Genomic DNA, 23,746 nt, shown 5'->3' on the forward strand with positions numbered 1-23,746 from the left:
AAAAATAATACTGAGTGTAAAATGAATGACCTTAACTTTTCTGGTATCTTGAAAGTGTAACAGGAGTTCACATCATCACCACTGAGATGCACATTTCAGGAAGGTTTTAGAGCTGCTTGGGAACATAACCACAGACAAACCATTTCACCTTTTGTGCTCCTTAGGGGGTACTTGCTACTGGCCCGGCTGCTCGTCCTTCCAGCACACACTGCTCCACTTGCTTTAAAGTGCATCTCAAAAACTTCAGCAAAATGAAAACGCCTTTTGTCACAAGGAGTCACTGCATGCTCTGGCCAGTGGGAGAACAACTGGATAGGAAGGAGTAAGCTCCACTCATTGCAGGAGAGATTTGAATAGTTTATTTTGCCCAATCAAGAGCCCTTCAGCATAATGACACATTCATATACACATATATGAACATTTTTTCTGAAACATTAATGTATAATACATTTTAAATTTAAAATACCAGCTGCACAGGTATTTTTATTTACAAAAATATTCCATACTTAATTTTTTAACTTTGTTATGATGACATAGTTCAGTTCAAGTACATGTAAGTAAAATAACTCTATGCAATCTAACATAGTTGTGTTTGTAACAGTACAGTTTGCAGTTCATATGAAACTATATTTGTAGACAGATGGATTTGCAACCCTACCTAAAATGCATATTCCAGTAATCACCCTCAGAAGAGCTAGTGGGGCTCAGCAAGACGTAACTGAAGAGTAAGTTGCAATGAACAAAAAGAAAGAAAGAAAACACACATACACACTAAGAGATACATAAACAGGAACCGCTACACATCAAGCATGCTTACCCACAATGGGGCAGTGTTAGAGAAATTTACTGGTTTTACCCTTTCCCCCCACCCCATGGTGCTGGTACAATGAAACAGTAGCATAACTAGAAAGCAGCATGTTTTCCTAGTTCTAACCACTACAGACAGCAGAGCTCAGGTCTAAAATAACACAGTACTGCTTATTTACAATTCTTTTTTAAAAGGGAATATTTAAAACATGTTCCCACCCCTCTCCCTTTGCATCACCTATTACTGAATAGTAGTGGTAATCCACATACAACTCCTTACATGTTTTCAACTGAAACAGTTTAACTTTTGATTACTATTTGCCTGGTAAAACAAGTGTCAAAGTAACCTACAGTTGTATGACTTAAACGTTTTGTATGTTTTACATGGAAAACTGAAAGAAATACTGATTGACATCTGACATTTGATTGTTCTATATTTCTGCTTCTTTTCCCCTTTTTATCTTTTAAAAAATGAACATCCATCTCTTCAAGCCTAAACTTTAAGGTGCAAAAGAACCCAGAAGCACCATACGTTCATCTGCTTTGAAACAGTAATCAATTAGATGATATACAGCATATCTTTTTAGCACATGTAAGAAGAAATTAGCCCGGCTTAATTTAGCTTTTCACCTACACCACACCTTTTTTTCTGTTTACTTCCTCCCTCCCCTCAAACAGCATTAATTTCTGTCTACAAAGTATTTGAAGATTTTGTGGTCACAGCAAAACTACCAACATCCACCCCAAAAGATTCATGTAGTTATACAAGAAATTGGCTAGAATGAGAAAAGGTTCAACTGATAGGTTACCCTGCCACTCAGTGAGTGAGGCAAGGTGCTGCCCACCTTCCCCCACACCAGACCCCAGCTGCTATCTGTGCTCACCTATGTTAAAGCATGGTAGGAAAGAAGAGGGCACTTCAGCCATAGGCTGAGTGTTTTCTCATGCATGTTTGGTATACAAAAAAAATTCCTGTTTTACATGTAAAGAGCTGATGTATAATCAAGATTAATACATCAAGAAAATGAAAGGATTAATAACTCAAAGAAACTATTTATTGGATAACCCTCACTTGTTTTGGGGAATTTTAAGAGTTCAAGAAATAAAGCTGAAAAATATCTTTCATGTGTATACCTAAAAAAAAAATAAACCCATAGAAAACCAGTTGGCCACAGACTGCAGTTACTGAGATAACTTTTTCATTACATTAGATTTCTGAGTGCATGATCTGTCCTCTCCTTACTTAGGGAATTGTTAAAGAATGTTCAAAATGGGATGTAAAAATAAGTATGATTGTTTCTGTAAAGCAAAATGGGCTATTTGTTTTCATTGCTTAGTAATTTTATCATCTCCATATGAGATATGAATGTATTCATAAGCTTAAAACAACTTCTTCTATGGATAATATACATACTTTAAGTACTTTGACTTAAAAGTTGAACATAAGTCTTTTTAAAATTAAAGGTAGAAGTGTACATATAAAAATTATTTAAAACTAAAAGTATATTCTTAAGCAGTATGTATAAATATAACAGATTTTATTGTAGTAACTAGTAACAAATGTGACAGTGTTGCAGTAATTTATAAACTGAATGCTGACACAGGATACGTGCCTTTCATTAGAGTCTATATTGTATATACATATTTTGCTAAGAAAACACACATTCTAAATGATAGTCACATAATAAGCAAATGTGCCTGAAAGTAATCTGTTCTAAAGTCTTTATTGAACATGTGTGTTTATATACAAATAATGAACCTGAACTGCACAAATGCAGAAACAAAATTAAGGAATAAAATACCATGATTGAATTAAAGTGCAGGAAAAATTCAAGTTTAAAAGTTCAGGTAAGATCAGTGCCATTAAGTAAGCAACAAAAAATAAAAAAGCCAACAACGGAAAAGAGAAAAGGCAAATGAAAGCAAAAAAGAGGAAATGAACTTGCTTCCAAAAATCCTCCTTTGGATATAGCTTTCCAGCATCACCTGCCACACAAGTACCACCTCAGGCAAAAATATTGGCATAACGACAGACAAGGAACACAGCTATCTATTACTATATTTTATATCTGACTGTTTGCTGAAGAACGAATCACTGGAGATGCCTGTGGTGTAACACTTTCAGACATATTTGGAATACACACATATTTACACAGACCAGCATTCAAAAGTTACAATTTGGCAGGACTAAAGGTGAAAAAAAACTTCTTCGGTTTACAGTTCCTAATGAGACACACTACATATAAACAGATAGGTAGCAGCAGTTTCTTACACTTCCATCATAAAAATAAAAAAGTAATAGCTCAGTTCTATTTTATAGTTTTCCAGACACCCTAAAAAAGTTTCACACAACTAAAATGCCAGCGAAAAGACAGGGGAGCTTCCCCCCAAGGATTTCAATATACTTTGCTGTACAAAAGGTGCACCACCAATAGCAGAACAAGATGCAACGATGTGTGTACGATCATTTTCCTTCCACAGAGAAGGAAACAGGAACGTTTTAGACAAAAATTGTACATAGCCCCTTTTATTGACCAAGAACCATTTGTGTATTCATCTCATGAGCAATCATTAGTTTTCAAATCTATAAGCATGCTCTGAACATATGCAACAGAAGAAAGATTCAACTATGATAAATTTTATAATACCAAAAAAGCCACTACACTCTTCTTGTACTGGCAGATGGTCTCCCACTGCCACTTATTTTTTTTGCTTGCTGGTGGTTGTCAAAATGTTTCTTGATGAGAAGTACGCTTCCCTTTTAAGCCAAGATCATCGTCCATTGAACTGATACCACGATCTGCTGAAGAGTACTTTTGCCATCATCTCCCCCAGAGCCTGACCAGACTAATTTTCCAGGATCTGTTGCTCTGAAACACAGTTCACCTTCACTATGTCAAATAATAAGTCATCTCAATTTACATATGTGACAGAACAAAGGGAGTAAGTGTCAGCTAGGGTGTTTTATTTTTGGAAATGGTATGGATAGCTGTTCATCAAGTTTTCTCCTACCTGAATTTCTGACAAAATGGAATTGGTTTAAATATGCATTAGACACAAAAAGTTAGCATGCAAAGGCAAAAACTGCATGGGAAGACAAGTAACTGGAGTTAACATTGCCTCAGTAGGTATGGGACAGAGCCATAAGGAAATTATAATGCTGCTTGTTCAAATTGTCACATTCTCATTTGTTCTTTGAGCAGTGGACATGGTATGGCATGCCCTTGTACTAAGAACAGAATTCACTTGTCCGTTTTAATTAAGTGTTACTATACAAGGAATCAGAAGATTTAGTGTGTGCTACAAAGCCCAAACATATTTACCTTTCATTTGAAAAATTCATTAGGAACCATCAGTTACTTCAATATTTCGCATGCGTTGAGTGTTTTGAAAGGTTGCCTTATCTATGTATCTGCAACAACACTTAACAATACAAATATAACCAAGGTTTTGCTTTGGGAATATTCAGAACATGTGCCAGAAATCCCACAAAGGATGTGATGCTTGGTGAAGCAAAGCCAAAAAGAATAATTTCAAACAGCGTAGATCTATCTGCTTCTAAGTACTCCCTTTTATAAAACAAAGTCAGTCAGTAACTATTCCTGCTTTGACAAAAAACGCCTAAATATATTTTTGAAATGCAAACATTTATCTTAAGGAATTCTCTCTTTTTAAAAAGAGCTCTTGTCATTCACACTGTTACAGCTTAAGTGCAGCAGCCATTAACAAGTTAGCTCCACAATATTGTTTACCTTACCCAAACACACCATTATTTCACGAATTCCTGAAGTTTTAGTGGATACTTAGCACAGCCCACACTGAAAACACTGCTTCAGAGACTAAATCAAAGCTTTAGCCAACTGCCTTTAGTGCTGGGTGGGGTCAAGATAGGTACTTGAAAATAGCTGTACTAGCAGGAATTTTCTAAACAATATACTGACAACTATTAGGATATTAGACGCTTGCCAATATTCATGCATCAGCACCTCCACAGAGTGTAAAACTTCGAAAACCTGAGTCCAAGATTATCTGATTTCATTGTAAAGGACTAAAGGGGCATCTAGAATTTGAGTTTTAAGCAAAACTATCTCAGCTATTTTAATTAATGGCTGTAAAGATACATTCTGTTAAACATTTATAAAAATTCACAGCATGAATGGAACCCACAGCCGATTCTAAATGTTATACAAACTGAACCAATAGCTATTTTTGGCAAAAAAAGAATATTTAACTGAACAGAAATTGAAGTATTCTTACCACACTGAAGATGTTACCACATTTCACATTGCACAGACATAACACAAATGAAAACTCCCAGCATGACACATTCCAGTCATATTATTCACTTGACTTTTTTAATGCAAAAATTGTGTTTTCTCTTGTTTTCCACTTCACAGAATAGGATGTGAATACAAGAATACTAGATCAGGGGCCGAAGAAAAGACTATGCACAAGTCAACTATGTATACAATTTTCAACAAGACATCTTCCAAGCTTCCAGCTTTCCTGACGAAAGAAGTGACAGCAAACTCTTCCTCAGCAATAATGGTAAATATAGTGAGTCCTAGAGAGGGTAAGTGTAAGTCAGCTACCTTCCAGCAAGACAAACAACTTTATTCCAGCTCTTGGACCCCCGATTTATTGCCTCTCCTCACAGGAGGGTATAACACTGGCAGCAATTACAATAGCACAAAAACTTTTGGCATATGAAATATTAACACAGGATTGACCCTGCATTGCCCCTGCCCATCTCACACTACATTTTAACTTTTACCCTCTTTTCCACATGTTCTGGTTACCTTCTCTATTCCAACTCTCAGCTAATCACTCAAGAATAAGAAACACTCAAGTTTGCTTTTTGTGTGTGTTTCTTTTAAATATAAAGCTCCTCAGTTAATGCCACGACTGAGGTAAAACAGTGTGTGATTTGTGCTAGGAAACACAGTATCCAATGATGAATACTCCTTTAATTTTCAATGGTCCTGCCAAAATTAATGAAAACCCAAGATTTTTCCATCAGGACAAAATTAAACAGATGTAATTGATGAGCTCATCAGAATTGGTACCACTTCTTGTCTTTGTACTTCAACATCATCTGAAAAAGCAAAAAACAATTTCTAATTACTGTTTCTAAAACGTACCAAAAAGTACAATGATACAAACAAATAATATGCTTATAAAGCAGTATGAGAAAAGGGACTTTAATGAAGTGTCTCAAAAGCACAACAACTTTGGTGAACAGCAAGGATTTAGCATGATGAATTTTCAAATGGTAGCATCACTGCTGATGATTTGGCCTCAAAATTAATTATACCTCAGTAATGGGAATTAAGATGCACTTTTGGAAGTCTACATATCACTCAGAGTGTATGCTCTAGACCAATGTGCCACAAGGCAAAGCTATTTTAATTAATATTTAATTATTAGGAGTAATAATTGATAGGTAAAACAGATCTAATAAGTTCTTTATCCATGTTAGTTCATTCCCTTTATGTACTTCTGACATGCCTTTGCATAAACTGGTTACTTGCAAAGCTTATATGTATTTGATAAAGAATAAGATTAATGTTCAGCATAACATGTAACAGACTCACCTCATGAGCATGTTTAGAGAAAGAATCAGCACTGTAAAGCATAGCTGCAGTTTTCTCTTCCAGTTCTCCTAGTTTCTGTCCTCTTTCATCTAGTGCCAACCGGGCTCGTGCTAGTTCACCAACTACACCAGATGCTGCTCCTTTGACACCTTCAATACCCCCAGGCCCTGGAATATGCTGGGCAAGACTCCTTGATGCCTTCCCAGCTGCTGATTCTCCAACTAGAGGCATTTACAAAGCAGCAAGAACACAATAGTGAGGTTTTCTACCATTAATACACAAACACCAATGTAACTAGTTTATAGAGAGGTGACATTTCTTTGCATGGACACCAAAAACCTAATCATAGGCATGACTACTAGCAGTACTCACTACTCAATACTACTAGACATTATTTAATAAAATTAAGATTTTCACACATATTTCCAAGTTTTCCAGACAGGTTATAAAACAATAACCTTTCCACAGCTCAAGTGTGAAATTAAAACTTCTCAACAGCGCTGACATCAGTCATCAACAGAACTGTGCTGGTGATGTGGTTTTTAGCAACACAGCTGAACTGAACTATCATACCATTCTATTCTTGTGCTTGCTAAGGCATCTCTACATAAGTCAAATGAGGAAAAAGAATCTAGCAAATGCACTGAAGTAAGATGGAGTTTTAATTTTCTCACTATCCAGCATAGTGCTCTCCAGGACCAGCCCCTTTCAGTTTAACAGGATTAAGAAATACCATGGTCAGTACTATGTATTCCATAAAGATGAATAAAAATAACATCAGTTGTCCCACTTCTTGTTTTATAACCTACTCCTGAATAAATGAGGTAAAGGAGCCTGTGAAGAAACAGTACCAAGCATTTCTGATCTTTTGGTAAGGTGTACAACACAAAAGCTATGAAAAAGTATTTGTCATCCCTTTTGTTACTCTCCTCTCTGCAATTGTAGTGTTCTATTATCACAGGTTAATATGTTTCTCAAGGATCACTGGCTTCCTTAGACAGAAGTACCAGAAAAATAATGAATACAAGAAACTTACAGAGTTCTTCTCTGTCGAGTGACTGTGCCCCACCTCCAAACAGGCCTTTAAAGAACCCTCTGTTTGGTGCTTCTGGTGTTTCTACAGGAGTGAAGAGCTCACCCAACATTTCCTTTACAATGAAGAGACACAACAAAGCATACATTATTCCACACACAAATTAATGGAATATTCTTTAAGGAGCAAACTTTGTGGATTTGAACTTCAAAATTAACATGCTTTAATAGGCATCTGCCTTTGCAAGGCAACTTAGGAAATATAAAATAAAAACACATTTAGAAATCTGTCCAAACTATCCATCTGATAGTTGCAGGTTTACAGCTCATGTAATTCTGTAGTGAAGAAACAGGTTCAAGTAAAGCTGTATTTTGGGCAACACTCCTGATCTTGTTCTGTTCATATTATACCTACAAATAATCCTGTGCAGTACCATGGGAGCCCTTACAGACTGCATCTCTGCTGTTTCAGTATTCTATACAACTTGCAAGCTGGAGCATGGTGAGAGTCTTTAATGTTAATACCCCTGAAATAGAATAGCTTTCTTAAAGTATCCCAAGATAGCATTCTCCAGTTTTGTCAGCATGCACATCCACCAGCATCAACTAAACAAGGAAGATTTTGTTAACTGTGCATGTTGAGCAAGGAAATTTCCCATTGATCAAAAAGGGAATTTTAAGAAGCTGTTTGAAACACAAAAGGATGGATGAAACAGTAAATTCAAGAGTAGAAGTGCTTCATCCTCAATCAGACTCTACACTGAGGGAAAACCAAATCCAAAGCTCAAAAGCCAAAGCTTTACAACAAATTAATGTAAACATCATGAATCCATAACCAAGAACCTCAGAGTATATCTAAGAAAACTATTTTTTAATTCATTACCTGAAGATTTTCACATGTTTCTTGACTGTAGGTGAGCCTCTGTATTTCCGTTGGTGATACAAGATAGAGTGCTTGTCCATTATTGGTGAAGCAGAATGTTCTGGCTATCCGCATATTGGTGAGTGGCAGGTAATATACATCCAGCAATGGCCTTAAACTTGGCAAACTAAAGAAAAAGAATCAAAAAGTCCCATTAAATATAGCAGGATTTTCTATTATTAGATCAAATTACTAATTTTTACACCATAATACATAATTTTTCTCTTCACTATCTCCATAAATACCATACAAACAGCGTATCATTTAATGCGATTACAACATATCTCGAAACATAAATGAGACTCTCCAAAGTAGCACCTTAAAAGTGAAATTTAAACAAGTGCATCACAGATGTGTTTAAAAGTATCACTGAAATGATATCCTGAGTGTGTAAATCAGATTAATTTTAAAGCATTATTCAATAGTTAATAACAAAGTATTTTGATAAATATCTAACATAATTTCATAATTCAACATCCTGCCTTTTCTCTCAGGTGAAAAACTTATCTTTGACTAAAAATACCATTCTAAAAGATCTCTCTTTAAGAACACTTGGAAATACACAGGGTTGTGCTTTCAAAGGAAAACAGAATGAGGTATCTTCAAAAAAACTTATTAATTATGTCCACTTTTTTTGTCTGACTGCATATATAAGAGGAAGTCCTCGAAACAAAGTTTGCTTACCTTGTATTTTCTGAATCTGTACATGTAACTGCAGTACTTACTGCATCCAGCTACTGAAGGCCAGACATAGCACACTCAGGCTTTAACAACGCTCTTGCTATCAAACATTCCTCTTTCTCAAAGTAATAATAAATGCAAGTAAGAAGTGACTAAATACCTAATGTCTTGATAAATAGAACCAAAAATAAACCACTGTCTCAAAAATGGCCCTTATGAAATTTTTGTAAAAACACAGAATTATAGAATAGTTAGGGTTGGAAAGGGCTGTAAGATCATAGAATCATAGAATAGTTAGGATTGGAAAGGACCTCAAGATCATCTAGTTCCAACCCCCCTGCCATGGGCAGGGACACCTCACACTAAACCATGCCACCCAAGGCTTCATCCAACCTGGTCTTGAACACTGCCAGGGATGGAGCATTCACTACCTCCCTGGGCAACCCATTCCAGTGCCTCACCACCCTAACAGTAAAGAATTTCTTCCTTATAAAGATCATCTAGTTCCAACCATCCTGCCATGGGCAGAAATGCCTCACACTAAACCATGTCACTCAAGGCTCTGTCCAACCTGGCCTTGAACACTGTCAGGGTTGGAGCATTCACAACTTCCTTGGGCAATGCATTCCAGTACCTCACCACCCTTACAGTAAAGAATTTCTTCCTTATATCCAAGCTAAACTTCCCCTGTTTCAGTTTCAACCCGTTACCCATTGTCCTATCACTACAGTTCCTAATGAATAGTCCCTCCCCAACATCCCTATAGGCCCCCTTCAGATACTGGAAGGCTGCTATGAGGTCTCCACACAGCCTTCTCTTCTCCAGGCTGAACAGCCACAACTTTCTCAGCCTGTCCTCATACGGGTAGTGCTCCAGTCCCCTGATCATCCTTGTGGCCCTCCTCTGGACTTGTTCTAACAGTTCCATGTCCTTTTTATGTTGAGGGCACCAGAACTGCACACAGTACTCCAAGTGAGGTCTCACGAGAGCAGAGTAGAGGGGCAGGATCACCTCCTTGGACCTGCTGGTCACGCTCCTTTTGATGCAGCCCAGAATACGGTTGGCTTTCTGGGCTGCAAGCGAACACTGAAGCCGGCTCATGTTCATTTTCTCACTGACCAACACCCCCAAGTCCTTCTCCGCAGGGCTGCTCTGAATCTCTTCTCTGCCCAACCTGTAGCTGTGCCTGGGGTTGCTCCGACCCAGGTGTAGGACCTTGCACTTGGCATGGTTAAACTTCATGAGGTTGGCATCAGCCCACCTCACAAGTGTGTCAAGGTCCCTCTGGATGGCATTCCTTCCCTCCATGATTTACAACAGATTAGTGCAAATGTGTCAACACTACATTAAGCAGATTTTGCTGCAGAAACCATCTCCATTAATATTATCAATTCTAGAAAGTAAAAAAAGGCAGTAAAGGGGCAAAATGAAGTCGGAAGCAATGAAGAAGCTGACTGTAATTGCAACAGTGGTTTTGGTTTGTTTTGTTTTTTTTTTTTAATGTTACTGAGATTTCTAAATGTTAAATTTGTATTTTACTAATTTTGAATTGCCTCTTAGCAGGAAACTTCATGTATGACAAACAAAACAAAGGAGAACTGGTAACATGACTTCGGATGCAAATTCTACAAGCAAGAAATAAAAAGCAATATTCTCTTATAAGCATGTTCCCCAGACACAACACTTCTGCCATGCAAGTGTCAAAACTAAGAATATTCCCAAGAGTAAGTTAGTAACAGGGGAGTGCTTTGCTTCAGACTGATGGAAACATAAAACATCCTTATAGCTTTAATACAAAACACAAAACCCATAGAACAGATAGGACAAACATGACATCCATGATAGCATTTTCATAGTATCAACCAAATCTGTAGCAGAATCTTAAGTCCCATCTCAACATGTATCAGTAGATAAGTATTGGGCATCTTGGGTGTGATACAATCCTCTGCCAGCTTTACACAGGCAGAACATTAAGTCCTATAACCAACAGCAATTATTTTTTATGAAATAGAGCTAATCCGTGGAAGTTCAACTTCCCTACAATGTACCTGAAAGATTATCGAGTTTCAAGCCCCTTGCAATTCCAGGGACTGGCCAGCCACAGCTTCTCTGGGCAACTTGTTCTGATGTCTCACCACCCTCATAGTGAGGTTCTTCCTAATACCTAATCTAAATCTATCTCCTTGTACCCCTGTCACAACATGTCCTTGTAAGAAGACCCTCTGTGGCTTTCTGGCAGGCCCCCTTTAGGTACTGGAAGGCTGCTCTAACGTTTCCCTGGAGCCTTCTCTTCTCCAGGTTTAACTGGCACAACTCTATCAGCCTGTCTTCATAGCAGAGGTGCTCCAGCCCTCTGATCATGTTTGTAGCCTTCTGGACACAATCCAACAGGTCCACATCCTCCTTATGTTGGGGGCCCCAGAGCTGAACATAGTGCTTTAAGTGGGGTCTCACAAGAGCAGAGCAGATGGGGAAAATCACCTCCCTTGACCTGCTGAACACTCTTGATGCAGCCCAGAATCTGGTTGGCAATATATACTATTATACTACTATACTACAACTGCAAGCAATTAATCTTGCCTCTATGGCTTGAATTTCAGGCATTTAAGACAGGAACAAGCTACACAACAAAACAATAAGCTTGAGGCATCAGCGTGATGCAAACAGTTGCACAAAAATATGAGTTATGGTCAGGTACCAGTTGAAAGCTTAACTCAAGGCAGTTTTTTTCCATTAGGGAATAAATTCACCTGTAAGACAAGCTTCTTCAACTCATGGACCTGTATCATACATTTGGATCTCTCTCTTAAATCAGGGTAGCTCCTAAACTTGTAAGCGCTCTCATGTGTTAAAGGCATAACTAACAGGAATGCATAATCAAAATTATGCAGGCTCAAGTGTTAGAGGTTTATCAAAACTGGGTGAATGTACATTTATCTTTTTTTAGATCACATCCTTATGGAAAAGGAAGCGTTTTATCTAGCAGAAGACCTTTTTTTAATATTTAAGTTATTATCAAACTAGTCTTACCTAAAAGTCATAATATGTCCATTGGCACAGAAACATGCAAGGCAGATACTGTTACTCAATGATACTATGTCTCCACGAAGAACAAAAGAAGTCTCTGTTATGTTTTGTTTATAAATACAGTTCTGGGATGGCAGTGAGATAACTTTTGCTTGCTTTTCTGAACATATCACTGCATATTGGTTTTCACTTATTTCCTGAGAGGAAGAGGGGGACACTGAGACAGGTCGTCGCTTTTTCGATTTATCTTTTTCATCTTTATCTTCAGGAACATTGTGTTCTCTCCAGGGCTCATGTGCTGGTGGGACCAAAGATCCTGTTGTATCCAGAAAAGCCATTCTCAAGATTGCCCCTTTTAGCCTCAGGATGGTTCCTAGAAAAAAAGAAATGGAGTGCATTTCTAAAACAGTTCTAAATTACCTTTCAGCTACAGAATATTTCTTTAGAAGCTAGCACAATGAAAAGAAACAAGAATATAGGCTTGCCTCTGTAGCAAAACAACACACCAAAACCTTCAGATCAGTGAAGCACATTTAAGAGCATGTAGGCATTCAAGAAAATGGTAAACCCGTTTTCAAGGGTTAAGTGTATGCATACTCCTCTGTTAATTTCAATGGAAATGTACACATTTATTAAGAGTGCCAAGCTGGAATGCATATTTGTTTTCAAGTTCAGTGGCACAAATGCAACTCATTTCATTCTCTGAGGAGGACATAGCATGGTTGATATAAATGTCATTAGTCAAAGGTGAGCCCGTTTTTTTTCTTCAGTATAGACAGGTTCAGAAACAACACACAGGATTTTTTTTTTTGCCCTGCAGCTTCTGCTTAAATCCATTTCTCTAGCATAAAATGAAAAAGAAGTTTTCTCTCCTTACTGTTTAAGCCACTGTCTGCGCAGATGAAATATTAAGCTAATAAATTTCTTAGTTTACTTGTTTACACGCAAGTAAAACCACAAACATTTGCTAAGTGCACACAAAAAATCATACACATAGCAGTATCTTCTAATGCTTATGCTGCAGATCCAGAGATAAAACATACTATCCAATCTGCAGCATTGCCTTTACTATTTTAGGAAATCTGAATACTGCTGCCAATACCATACTTGAGAAGCACAAATCACACATATAGCCTAGAGGCCACACTACTCCTAATCACTATGTCAATCATATAGCATTACCATTTGCATGTCCTGATCCATCTGTGAGAGCAAAGCAGAACACAGCAGTACATTCTGCATAAGACAGTTGTAGCAGGAAAGCTAACTCTACGCCTAACAGCATATTCAGCAAACCATTAATACATAATTGCAACTGAATCAGTTGCTGTCTATCAGAAAAACAAGATAGAAGACCTCCCACCGCAATTCAAAAGAATATTTAATCACTAATTAAAGCTAGTTGTTCAATATACAACCCTTAACTTGCATTCCCTTTTTATGATGCAGGGAAGCTCAAAGTCTCCTACCTCATGACTAGAAAAGCAATAGATTAAGCATTTAAAACATTCATCTCTTATCCTATCTCTCTTTAACGATTACCAGGAACTATATTAAGGTCAGCAAACATGCTTTTCTCAGCAAGTATACACTTAAGTGGTGTTTTATATTATATGATATCATAGCTTCAATTTCACAACTTTAAAACATTAGTAATTAAGTAACCAATCTAAATTGTTAACCTTGGTAGCTATATTAATGGTGGATATATTAACTCTCAATTAATCCATTATTAAGAAAAACAGTTTCCTTATAAAATTATGAGGAATGGCAACAAAACATTATCAAAGTATACTTTATCCCATTTGCTTTGTACGTACCACTAGGAGAAACAATTACTGGCTGAAGAAGTCTTTGTTCTCCTCCTGGGGGTAAGTTCAGTACAATAACAAGCACTGTACCCAGCGTGGTCCCAACCCACAGGCAAGGGGAAGGTGATGTATCATTCTTTCTTGTGAAAGTCTCACAGAAATGGAGAGCTGAAATTGCCTCACGTGACTCTTTATCAATGCTAGTTACACTAGAACTCCGGGATCGACTGAAAGAGTTGTCTTTGACATCTGAAAATAAATCAGTATTAATTAAAAAGAATGGCAAAATGCAGGGTTTAAGAGAATTCAGAACCTTGTGGTTTTTTGCTTTTTGTTTTTTTTCTTTAGCATGAAGTATATACTGACTACCTTTCTATAGTCAGTCCTGTATTCTTCCTCAATCATATTTCCTTTTGGCCCCATTTTTAACACTACCCTGAATATTAAGGGCCCAGTCTTTTTTTGCAGAGGTTGCCATTAGGCAATTGTCATGTTAACTGTGTTTCCGTCTTCTTGGAACAGAGAATAAAAACTAAACAGGACTTCTCCTTTATAAAAACTGAATTACAAACCTCTCTGCCAATTAGTTCATTGATCAGATTAAGAAATACTGGCTTCCATGGAACATGGTTGAGTAATCTCGAGAAGACACAACTGTTTTACTTTAAGAAGTGCAGCAATATCCAGACAGCAGAGTAACATGCAACCAATAATGACTCAAGATAATACTGTCCCGCTTTAGAAAACTGTATGGAGGTGGCCAGACAGGTTATTTTTACATACCCAAACTTTTAGGAAGAGAAACTTCAAATGCTACCAAATGCCACCTGACACAGGTATGCAAAACTGAAGATTTCCATTCTGAATACTGTACCTAGTCACAGAAATTGCATTAAAACCTTTCAGGTTATCCTGCTCACTGCTTAGCAAATAATGTTATTGTAATAGAGAATGAATCGTAACATTAACAAAAGCTCAAGCCAGTACATATGTTGCTCCATTTAGCTGTATGCTCTCTGAATGTGAGGTGATGCTTAACAAAACAGCATGTGTGAATTTATCTGTGCATTCAAGAATTAATCCTTCACTTCCTTCACTCATCATTCCAAAATTTTAGCATAAGACAACCCTTACTGTAGAAGTTTGATGAAATATTTATCATGACTTTGAAAAAGGAAGTTACTGTTCTGGATCTTTGTCAGGTAAAAATGTGATTGACGTCTTTAAAGGAGGATTAAGGGCTGAAGAATAACATTTACCCACATACTTTCTGGAAGTAGCACTATACTAATTCTACTAGATTGTTTCCACTATGAAGAAAGAACACCTAATATGCATTTGAAAAGCATACAAACTAGATTTCAAATTACTAAATACAGACATCTACTCAGCACAAACAATCTGTCTTAGATTTGTCTCATTTGAAATGGACAGAAAAATTATTGTCCTGCTGAATTTTAGCTGCCAAATGTAAAACATGGATTACTGAAAGAAACTAGACCAATCACTCAGATGTTGATATCTTAGGTTTCCACATTAAAGGAAAAAACAAATCTGAAGTCAACCAATGAAAAACATAATTTGCTTTTATAATTCTTTGTATGACCACAACATCTTAAAATGTTTGTTTCTTCAGGCTTGAATATTTACTAGCAAAGATTTTTCAGCTCTGACATGGATTAAGCAATGTGAATATAATCATACATTAACCGCAAAAGGCATAAAATTCAATGTGCATTCATTGAGTTGCATCCAGTTGAGTATTTGAAGAGCATGTGTATGTATTCCAGGATTGGAATGGACAGGAAAAAAATAATAAAAATTAATTTTCCAGACAATACGGGCATTGTGGAGAGGGAACAACTCATCTGTGTAACTGCTTTAGTGCATATTATTTATCCTGATATCAATAAAGAATCTATGTGGGTTTTTTAACAGGTTAGTTTCAGATGAAGAGGAAGGAACAACAGTGTGATGACCCATTACACACCATTTCATTAGAAGGATGCAAAGATAAATAAACCAAAAGGATAGGACCTAGTGGTAAGGGTACCTTAATCACCTGGATTATGATGCTGAAAAGCAATGGTACAATGCAGACTAGAGAATGGTCAAGATAACTGCTGTTTTAAGAAGTAGAGGATAAATACAGAAGCACATATATTTAGATTTTTGTCTTGGATATTTGGGGAGGCAAAGAGATAGGTTAAAGATCTAAAGGCAGAAAAGTGATCTGAAAAAAATGAGATCATGGACAAGTAGATTCAAGGAGCTATGGAAAGAAAGGGAGAGAAAATGATAAGCATAATGAACTTTGGAGAAAGGTAGTTCAGTTGTCTCCTTGAGCCAGGAGATATGACCACATAAGTGAAAAAAAAAAAAACCCAAACAAAAACCAAACCAACAAAAAAACCCAACCCAAACTAAAACCCAACAACAGCAACAACCCCCCCCCCCAAAATAAAAAAACAAACAAACCAAAACCAAACACAAACAAGCAAACAAAAAACCAAACCCCCAAGCAAGCTGACAATCTTTGAAGAACACTGTGCAAAAGCTTTCCCACTACGAGAAAAGACAGAAATAAAATAAACTAAATAAAGAAAATGATAATTGCCTAAGGAATTTATTTACAGGCCTGAAAACCTGGAAGAATTTTTACACAGAAAAAAATGAAGCATCTAAGTGCAGATATCCACACATATGAAAAGTCAAGTAAAACCAGTCAAAGGCTGTTGCAATTTGGAAGGTACAAGCTATTTTGTATGATTCAGTGTGATGACAAAAAAAACCCAAAACACCCGAAACCCCAAACAAAAAACCCCAAACAACCAAAACCAACCCCGAAGCATTATTTCAGTAGAAGGAACAGCAAACATTAAATTATGAAGAAAATGCCAAAACTTTCAGGATTGGAAAATGCTCTTAGCATTCTCTTTTTTTCCAGTCTTCATTAGGAAATAAAGAACACTTCTAAGTACGTACTACTGTCAAAGAACTGGGAGTAAAACAACAGTAGAATTAGAACGAATTGGGTAATATTTAAATAAAAACGCATTCCAGCTTGCGAAAAATCACCCTGCACTGCAATCATCTCTAAACAATTAGTAAACACAGTGAGGAAGAACAAAAACATATTGAAAAGATAAATATTTCTGCTCTTTTGTGCCAACTAGGCCACAGTTAAATCCCTCTAAGCAAGAGATTTAGGAAGATGAGGAAAAATTCCAAGACCAGAGGAGATTAACAGAAGCCATCCTAGATTTAGACATCACAACCTAAGAAAGGACTGAATTTTGTAAGAAAAATCTGCAAAGATGATGATAAGAGATTTGATAACAGCTTCCAACAGTGTAAGACAGCTTAAAAAAAAAAAAAGATAGGGGGCACGTGTTATCCCTGTTCATTGTGGAAAGGACTTGGAAAAGTTAATGTGGAAGCAAGAAAGATTGATTAAGTAACAGGAAATTTGTCTGACTATAAAACACTGGAACTGTCTAGGTTTTTTCTAAAAACTTATTTATTGGAGGCTTATGAATGGACGAGAGGTTAAACTATCAGATATCTGGATCCTTGCCATAGCAATGGATTAAAGGATCTCTGAGGATTCCTTCCAACTTCACATTTCCCTGAGTGAAGCAAGCTGTAATGGTAAATTGTAAGTCAGGGTGGTCTAACTCAGTTTCAGGATATCCCAGCACCATGGACTCTTTCCTTGCTCACAGCAGCAGTTGTCAGATACACAGTCCTGCAGCTGCCAGTCTGATTGGGGTCTATCTTCTGCTGGGGTTGTGGCAGCTATCCTGCTGCACAAGGGGAAACAAGCCATGGCAGGCAGAAAGCAACTTTCACATTCAGACTGCATCTACTGTTGTAGGTCTACAACTGTCCCCCATCAACTTTAGGGAACAAGCCAGGGGAGCCGGATCTGGTCTTCAAGCTGGCAGTAAAAGTACTAAAAATAAAATCATAAGTCTACTCATTTTTATGCTATTTCCATTGTGCAGTATAATGACCTTTAGTACTATAGACTTCACAACTGAACTGCTTATATAAAAAGTTACTGTGCTGTTTCAAGAAAAATTAAATTCTCAGACAGGTCATCCATGCAAACAGCTTGGATATTATTATTTTCCTTTAGACAGAGCGGTCACAAGACAATTAACATTTGTACAACTATGCACATCTGTTTATTGATTAGAACTCAACATATCTTATTATTCTTAGATACTTATTTTTTCAATTTAAAATGTATCAGATGGTTTTAAACAGGCATCAATCTCCATTATCTGCTTAGTCATGCTTTTACTATCATAACACTACTGATAAAGTGAGTGACAGATGCCCCAAAACTATGACGAAAGTGCTATAAGCCATGTACAAGGACTGGAGGCTTACCTTATGATGACAGGAATAACCTTTTGCACCTGAGAGCCCCCATAAAGAGTGGAATTAAAATTTTAGTTCTACACTTCAGATAAATATAACAAAGTCACAATAGTATACATGATTTAGGATACTAATGTACCCACATTCTGTAAAACAGTAAATATAATATCAACTATGTAAACTTACCTAAATCAGGCTTTAACTCAGTTGGCAAACTTAGCTTCCTGGACATCTTTGCTGAAAAGTGAAGTATATCTTTTTTTTAAAAAAGAATAAACATGATTCTGCTGGCCTTTATTTGCTTCTTCCCCAATACGTTATGTATCATTGTTTATTACATTAACTGAAGTACTTAACAGTATTTCTACTAAAGCAGGGCCTCACTTCCACAAGGGAGGAGTGCAAAGTAAAACCTGGAAGATACCGAAATCCCCAAATACAATTTTATGACTTTTGCCAAGTTTCATTTTTCCTCAGGCTTCAAGCAGAACTTGTTGGATCGGATGAATTTTGCTTTGGCTCGGCCTCAAGTTTTATCTCTTCAGGTGTGAGGACAGAATACAGACTCATGGCTATTGCAAGAACATGCACATAAATTTATGTAAAGTTAGCATCCCATCCTCTTTTCTACTGCACTACTTCCTGATCAAACTTGAGATACTGAAAACAGAGAAAAGATGAACTTTTAATTATGCTAAAACATTAATGAACATGTGTAAAAAGTTAGTAATCTGAGATGCAACCTGCAACCTTAGAAGAATGAATATGTTATAAAGAATAATTATAAAGTCAGCTGCATAAAAACACTTGCAATACTGTAAACAAAAATAGTATAATTCTGATAATATTGCTGAAGCAAAAAAAAAAAAAAAAAAAAAAAGTAACTTGAACTCATCCCTTCCTTGGAAAATTTCAAATGCAGTACAATACTAACAATACTGCTAAAATAAAAGTAACCAGTAAACTAGTAGCCATATAGCCATCTTCTATCCTTTTTTTAACAATTACCAGAGAAGGAATAATTTTGATGTCGCTTAACTAGTACACCAGGGATAGACTGAATCTATTCTCAGCCACAGGCTTGAATTCTGATACAGCAACTAATTCTTCACTATCCTCTAAAGGTAACACTTCCCTACCTAAAGTAGATATTGACAATAGCTCCATAATTCTAGGAGCACCTTATAATGGATACCAATCACAAGGCAGCCTGAATTTCGCTGTTCCTCTCTGCTAAAAATGAAGTTTACTCATTGTAATTACCCTTTTTAAGAAAAATAATTAAATTTTCTATATATCCCGAAGAACAGCATGTGATTTAAAGTTACTCCCACTCCTTCAAGAAGTTAAATACTTCATTGCATCATCAATTATGCTTATCAATATTGCAAATCCTTGTTATCTGAATAGTTGAACAGTTTTATACTTGTCATACATTATAAAAATTTGAGAGTAAGACTCTGGAAATAATCTTCTTATTTCCTTCATGTGTCAGTGTTACAAAGTGTATTCTAATTAAATTAAATCGAAACTACTTACTCTCAGACTGAAATGCTAGTCACTTTAACTTACTTTAGCACAGGATGAAATCGAAAAGGCCTGTCTGGCTACATGTTTTCTATGCTCAACCTTGCATAGGCACTGGCATCTGAGGCCAAAACTCATCTTGGTAAGGTTTCTGCCAAGGATAATTTGCAGTAAGAACAACTTCTGTTTCCGATCAGATCTTAGGTATACAAACAGAAAACTGGTATAAAAAAGCACTAGTGACCAGAAGCCCTTTTTTTCTGCTGTCTGCTTGAACTTATATCAGCTTGAAAAGAGATCATGAAACCTCGTCTGAAATTGTGAATTACAAATTCCTCATAAGACTTGTTTTCTGTCTTAGAGATATAAACTACAAAAAGCTAAGATATGAACAAAAGCCCAAGTATGGGCTACACAGAAAATGATGTGAGTTATTTTTACCTTTTCACATCCTTCACCATATGTGAACACCAGCAATAATTAATTCCCTCAGTTTTCTTGAAGACCAGTATGTTTACTTTTAGCTTCTCAAATAGAAAAATTTAAACACACAAGTTTAACAACTTGGAGAAAAAAGGCAAAAAACAAACCAAAACAAAAACCCAGCCAAAAAAACCTCAGGTAATAAAGCAGATGACAAGTACAGGCCAGTGGGTTGAATTCTAAGAGTCAACTACAAGTTTTAGCTTTTGATTCTTTCACTAGGCCAGCTGTGTGGACATCATTTTCTGCGAACACTGAACTATGCTTCGTTAATAGGACGACAGGACTCATCAACTGTTAAAATATGTCATTGTTAGAAATTGTGAATTAATGTGATACGCAAAAAAACTAATTTCAAAGCATACATTAATGTGTCAAACCTTTCAGTAGTTCAAACGTAAATAGGAAACAAGAACCAATTTAAATAGCAGCAGTGCCATCTTGTGTTTAAAGAAAAAAGTGACTAAAGATGCCATAAGAAAATAGGAGTACTTCAACAGCTAAGCCATTTTTACTTCGTATAAAATCCCAAACTATACTTGTATTCGTATCTGGCTTACGGTTTCCGATAGTTTTGGAAAAAACTATGCCTCAGATGAAAGACAGCAACATGCTAGACAACTTACACAACACAGAAAATGGGAGAAAATGAAAGAAAGGATGGAGATTTACAAGAGCACTCATAATTTTTTGCATTATTTTTACTGCAGATGTACAACAAGGTAAGATTGATGCTGACTGCTCCTGCTGGGTGTGGATGACAGAGTTTAATACGTATCATGGTGGTGGCAGTTGCTGCAGCATTTACAGCCAACACTTTCTGCAGATGGTGTGAAACAAGGAGACAGACTTGAAAACTGTTTCGCTCCTCCTCGCACAGTGACTATTTTGCCTGAGTTTAGGCCTACATTTAATAGTCCTTTAAATCAGAAAACCTAGAGTCATACACATGTAGACGCATAATCTTTCTGTTGCCAATATATATAATTTAATAAGTATCAGGAAAAAGCATTACATTAAAGAACAGTCCAAAAACAACATTCAGGATTTTTGGAAATTTCTTATAGGTCAGGCTTGAAGGGGCAGGTGTTAAAATATGAAAAGTCACCTTGGCATAGTGTGTTATATTGCAGGGGCAGCCAATTCAATGAAGAAAATCTGAAGGCTGAGAAATAACTATCAATAGGAAGCTGTGGCTTAAAAGTAAGAGTTACGTATATTGGCAGTGGGTTTTTCTGAGCCAATGCTCTACAATGTATAGCACATCAGTTTAAAAGCTGTAGTGATTTTGCGTCTATTCCTTAAGGAAATACTCCATAATCTTTAAAGACTTTTAAAAGATTTTTTTAAAGGGTTTAAAGGAGACAAGAGTTTTGGTGTTTTGACAGATAAGAGTACAGTTTACATAAAGCCCATTTATTTTCTCATTTCATGAGAAATAACTAAGCACCTTAGAATTTGTTAGGCATAGCAGTGCCCAAATTACTCTGTACTTGACAACTACACAGAAGTGAAAGACTCATTACCAATTATCAAGATACTTAGAACTGACTATTGTACTGGTAAAAGTACAATAGATTATCAATGCTGAAATCTAAATATGATATAAGAATAATAAAACCAATTTACATGATAATGTAATAAGAGATGTACTGAGATACCCCAAATTAGATCAAAGTATTAAAACCACAATGACTAGCAGTGCTTTAAAAAAAAAAATCAGATGTGCACTTAGAATGCAACAAATGCAAGAAATCTGATGTCAATAGTAATAGCAGCAACTATAGAAGTTTGCATTAAAGCTACTCTGCTTAGGATCTACTTAACAATGTTATTTGCATTTGTTTTTAAATTTACAAACTTCAGAAAATAAATAAAAACAAATTTACTGAAAGGTATTTCAGATGTACCCTACTGGAATAGTTATGAAGGTCTTAAGAATCTACATTATTTTGCATACATCTTTACTAAAGCTTCTTCCAGAAATGGATGTTACAATACCTTATAACATCTGACCTGATTCATTGCTAATTGCAAAAAACACCAACAAAAAAACAAAACAGGAGACTAACTGATCTTAACAGCATATAAGGCAGAGCTGAAACACTGGTATATGAAGCATTTACATTTTGTTGTAATTAATGCTATCGCTGAAGTGTTGGATGGTTCTTTAACAAATGAAGAATCTTTGATACTGTCAAGAGTGATAGAAATCTGCAGAAATTAAGATGTCTCACGCTAACACATAATTTCTACAGTACAGACAACTTTCAATAAAGTGATTAAATGGATGATGGGTTCATATTTCTAAATGCATGTCTATTATGTTGCCACCTTAGAGCCCTATCACTGCATTAACATTACTTTGCCCCCTGTAAGCAGTACTCCCTTACTCAAGATCCCATGTGACAAAAGACAGGACTGATATTAACATCAACTGAAATTATCAACATTAATAATTGTTGTTCTGTCTCACAATCTGACAGGTTATATTTCATATACTAACAAAGAACAGAAACAAATTCAACTGATCGCACCATGTGCCAGTGTAAAAATTACAGCCATACTATATGTATCAAATTCTTCCATGTGAGCACAATTGATGGTCAACAGTTTAAGTGCATACAACATGGTGATGTTAATGACAGTAAGTGACACATTTTACAAAATTCATTGTCCATTCACATTTAGTTAGCAATTCAGCTTAAAACAACAAAATTCAAAACCACACAACTATTGACACCAAAGAAAAAGAGGTATTTTAACTTATGTGAAAGAACTTAAAATGTAAGTTCAGAAAGAGCCATGCAGAATAAACATGCCAGATAAGGTAGAAAACATTTCAGTGAAAGAAAACCACAATAAAATAAAACAGTTCACGGCATCAAACCACTCAAAACTAACAAAATGCAGATGAAATAATTTAAAAGTTTTTTTTTAACTTCCAATAAACTGTGTTACACAAATTACAGCATAGGATGACTGGGAGTAATTTCTGAATTACACATCAAATGTATTATTGCCTCAATTAACTCTGCATTTAACTTACACTCCAAAGAATGTATTCCTTGCAAATAAATGATTTGCTTTTTTAGCTGTGAAAAACATTCATAATATTTTTCTTTGAAAGACTTCAAGCTGAAACAGATGTCAATAGCTCTATAGAATTGTCATTACCATGTTTTATTAATACTGTAAAACATTAATCTGAAAGAAGTGGAAAAATAATGAAGTCACGCTTAAACATACAGTGTTTCCTGCACAAGACAAGCTGCCTTAAACTTCAGAAGAGACTTCTTTGGGACAAAAAGGAAATATTACCTCAATAAGAATTTATCTAACATGAACAAGATGAAATATTGTTTTTTTTCCTCATTAGAGAACTGAACATAAGTTCCTAGTTAGACTGAATTTCCTTTAGAAAACATATTAATCCATACTCACGTAAATGATACTCAAGTTGTTTTTTTTTT

General features: G+C 36.1%; 1 protein-coding gene across 6 annotated transcripts in view; it reads right to left on the reverse strand.

Moving 5' to 3' along the window:
- Positions 1-336: 336 nt before the first annotated feature.
- The window catches only part of STXBP5 (syntaxin binding protein 5), a 109,848-nt gene continuing 86,438 nt past the window's right edge, over positions 337-23,746 (reverse strand). For 4 of the 6 annotated variants that reach the window (XM_034060430.1, XM_034060433.1, XM_034060431.1 and 1 more), the window contains 7 exons: positions 18,450-18,500; positions 13,884-14,123; positions 12,067-12,436; positions 8,317-8,482; positions 7,438-7,549; positions 6,402-6,622; positions 337-5,902 (listed from right to left, as the gene is read on the reverse strand). In XM_034060430.1, the coding sequence (XP_033916321.1) occupies positions 5,861-5,902; positions 6,402-6,622; positions 7,438-7,549; positions 8,317-8,482; positions 12,067-12,436; positions 13,884-14,123; positions 18,450-18,500 (1,202 nt within the window). In that variant the 3' untranslated portion in view covers positions 337-5,860. The remainder of the gene's footprint in view (positions 5,903-6,401; positions 6,623-7,437; positions 7,550-8,316; positions 8,483-12,066; positions 12,437-13,883; positions 14,124-18,449; positions 18,501-23,746) is intronic. The other 2 variants (XM_034060436.1, XM_034060435.1) reach the window with 1 other exon arrangement.

This window comes from Melopsittacus undulatus, chromosome 3 (genome assembly GCF_012275295.1).
Source record: "Melopsittacus undulatus isolate bMelUnd1 chromosome 3, bMelUnd1.mat.Z, whole genome shotgun sequence".
NCBI classification, from domain to species: domain Eukaryota; kingdom Metazoa; phylum Chordata; class Aves; order Psittaciformes; family Psittaculidae; genus Melopsittacus; species Melopsittacus undulatus.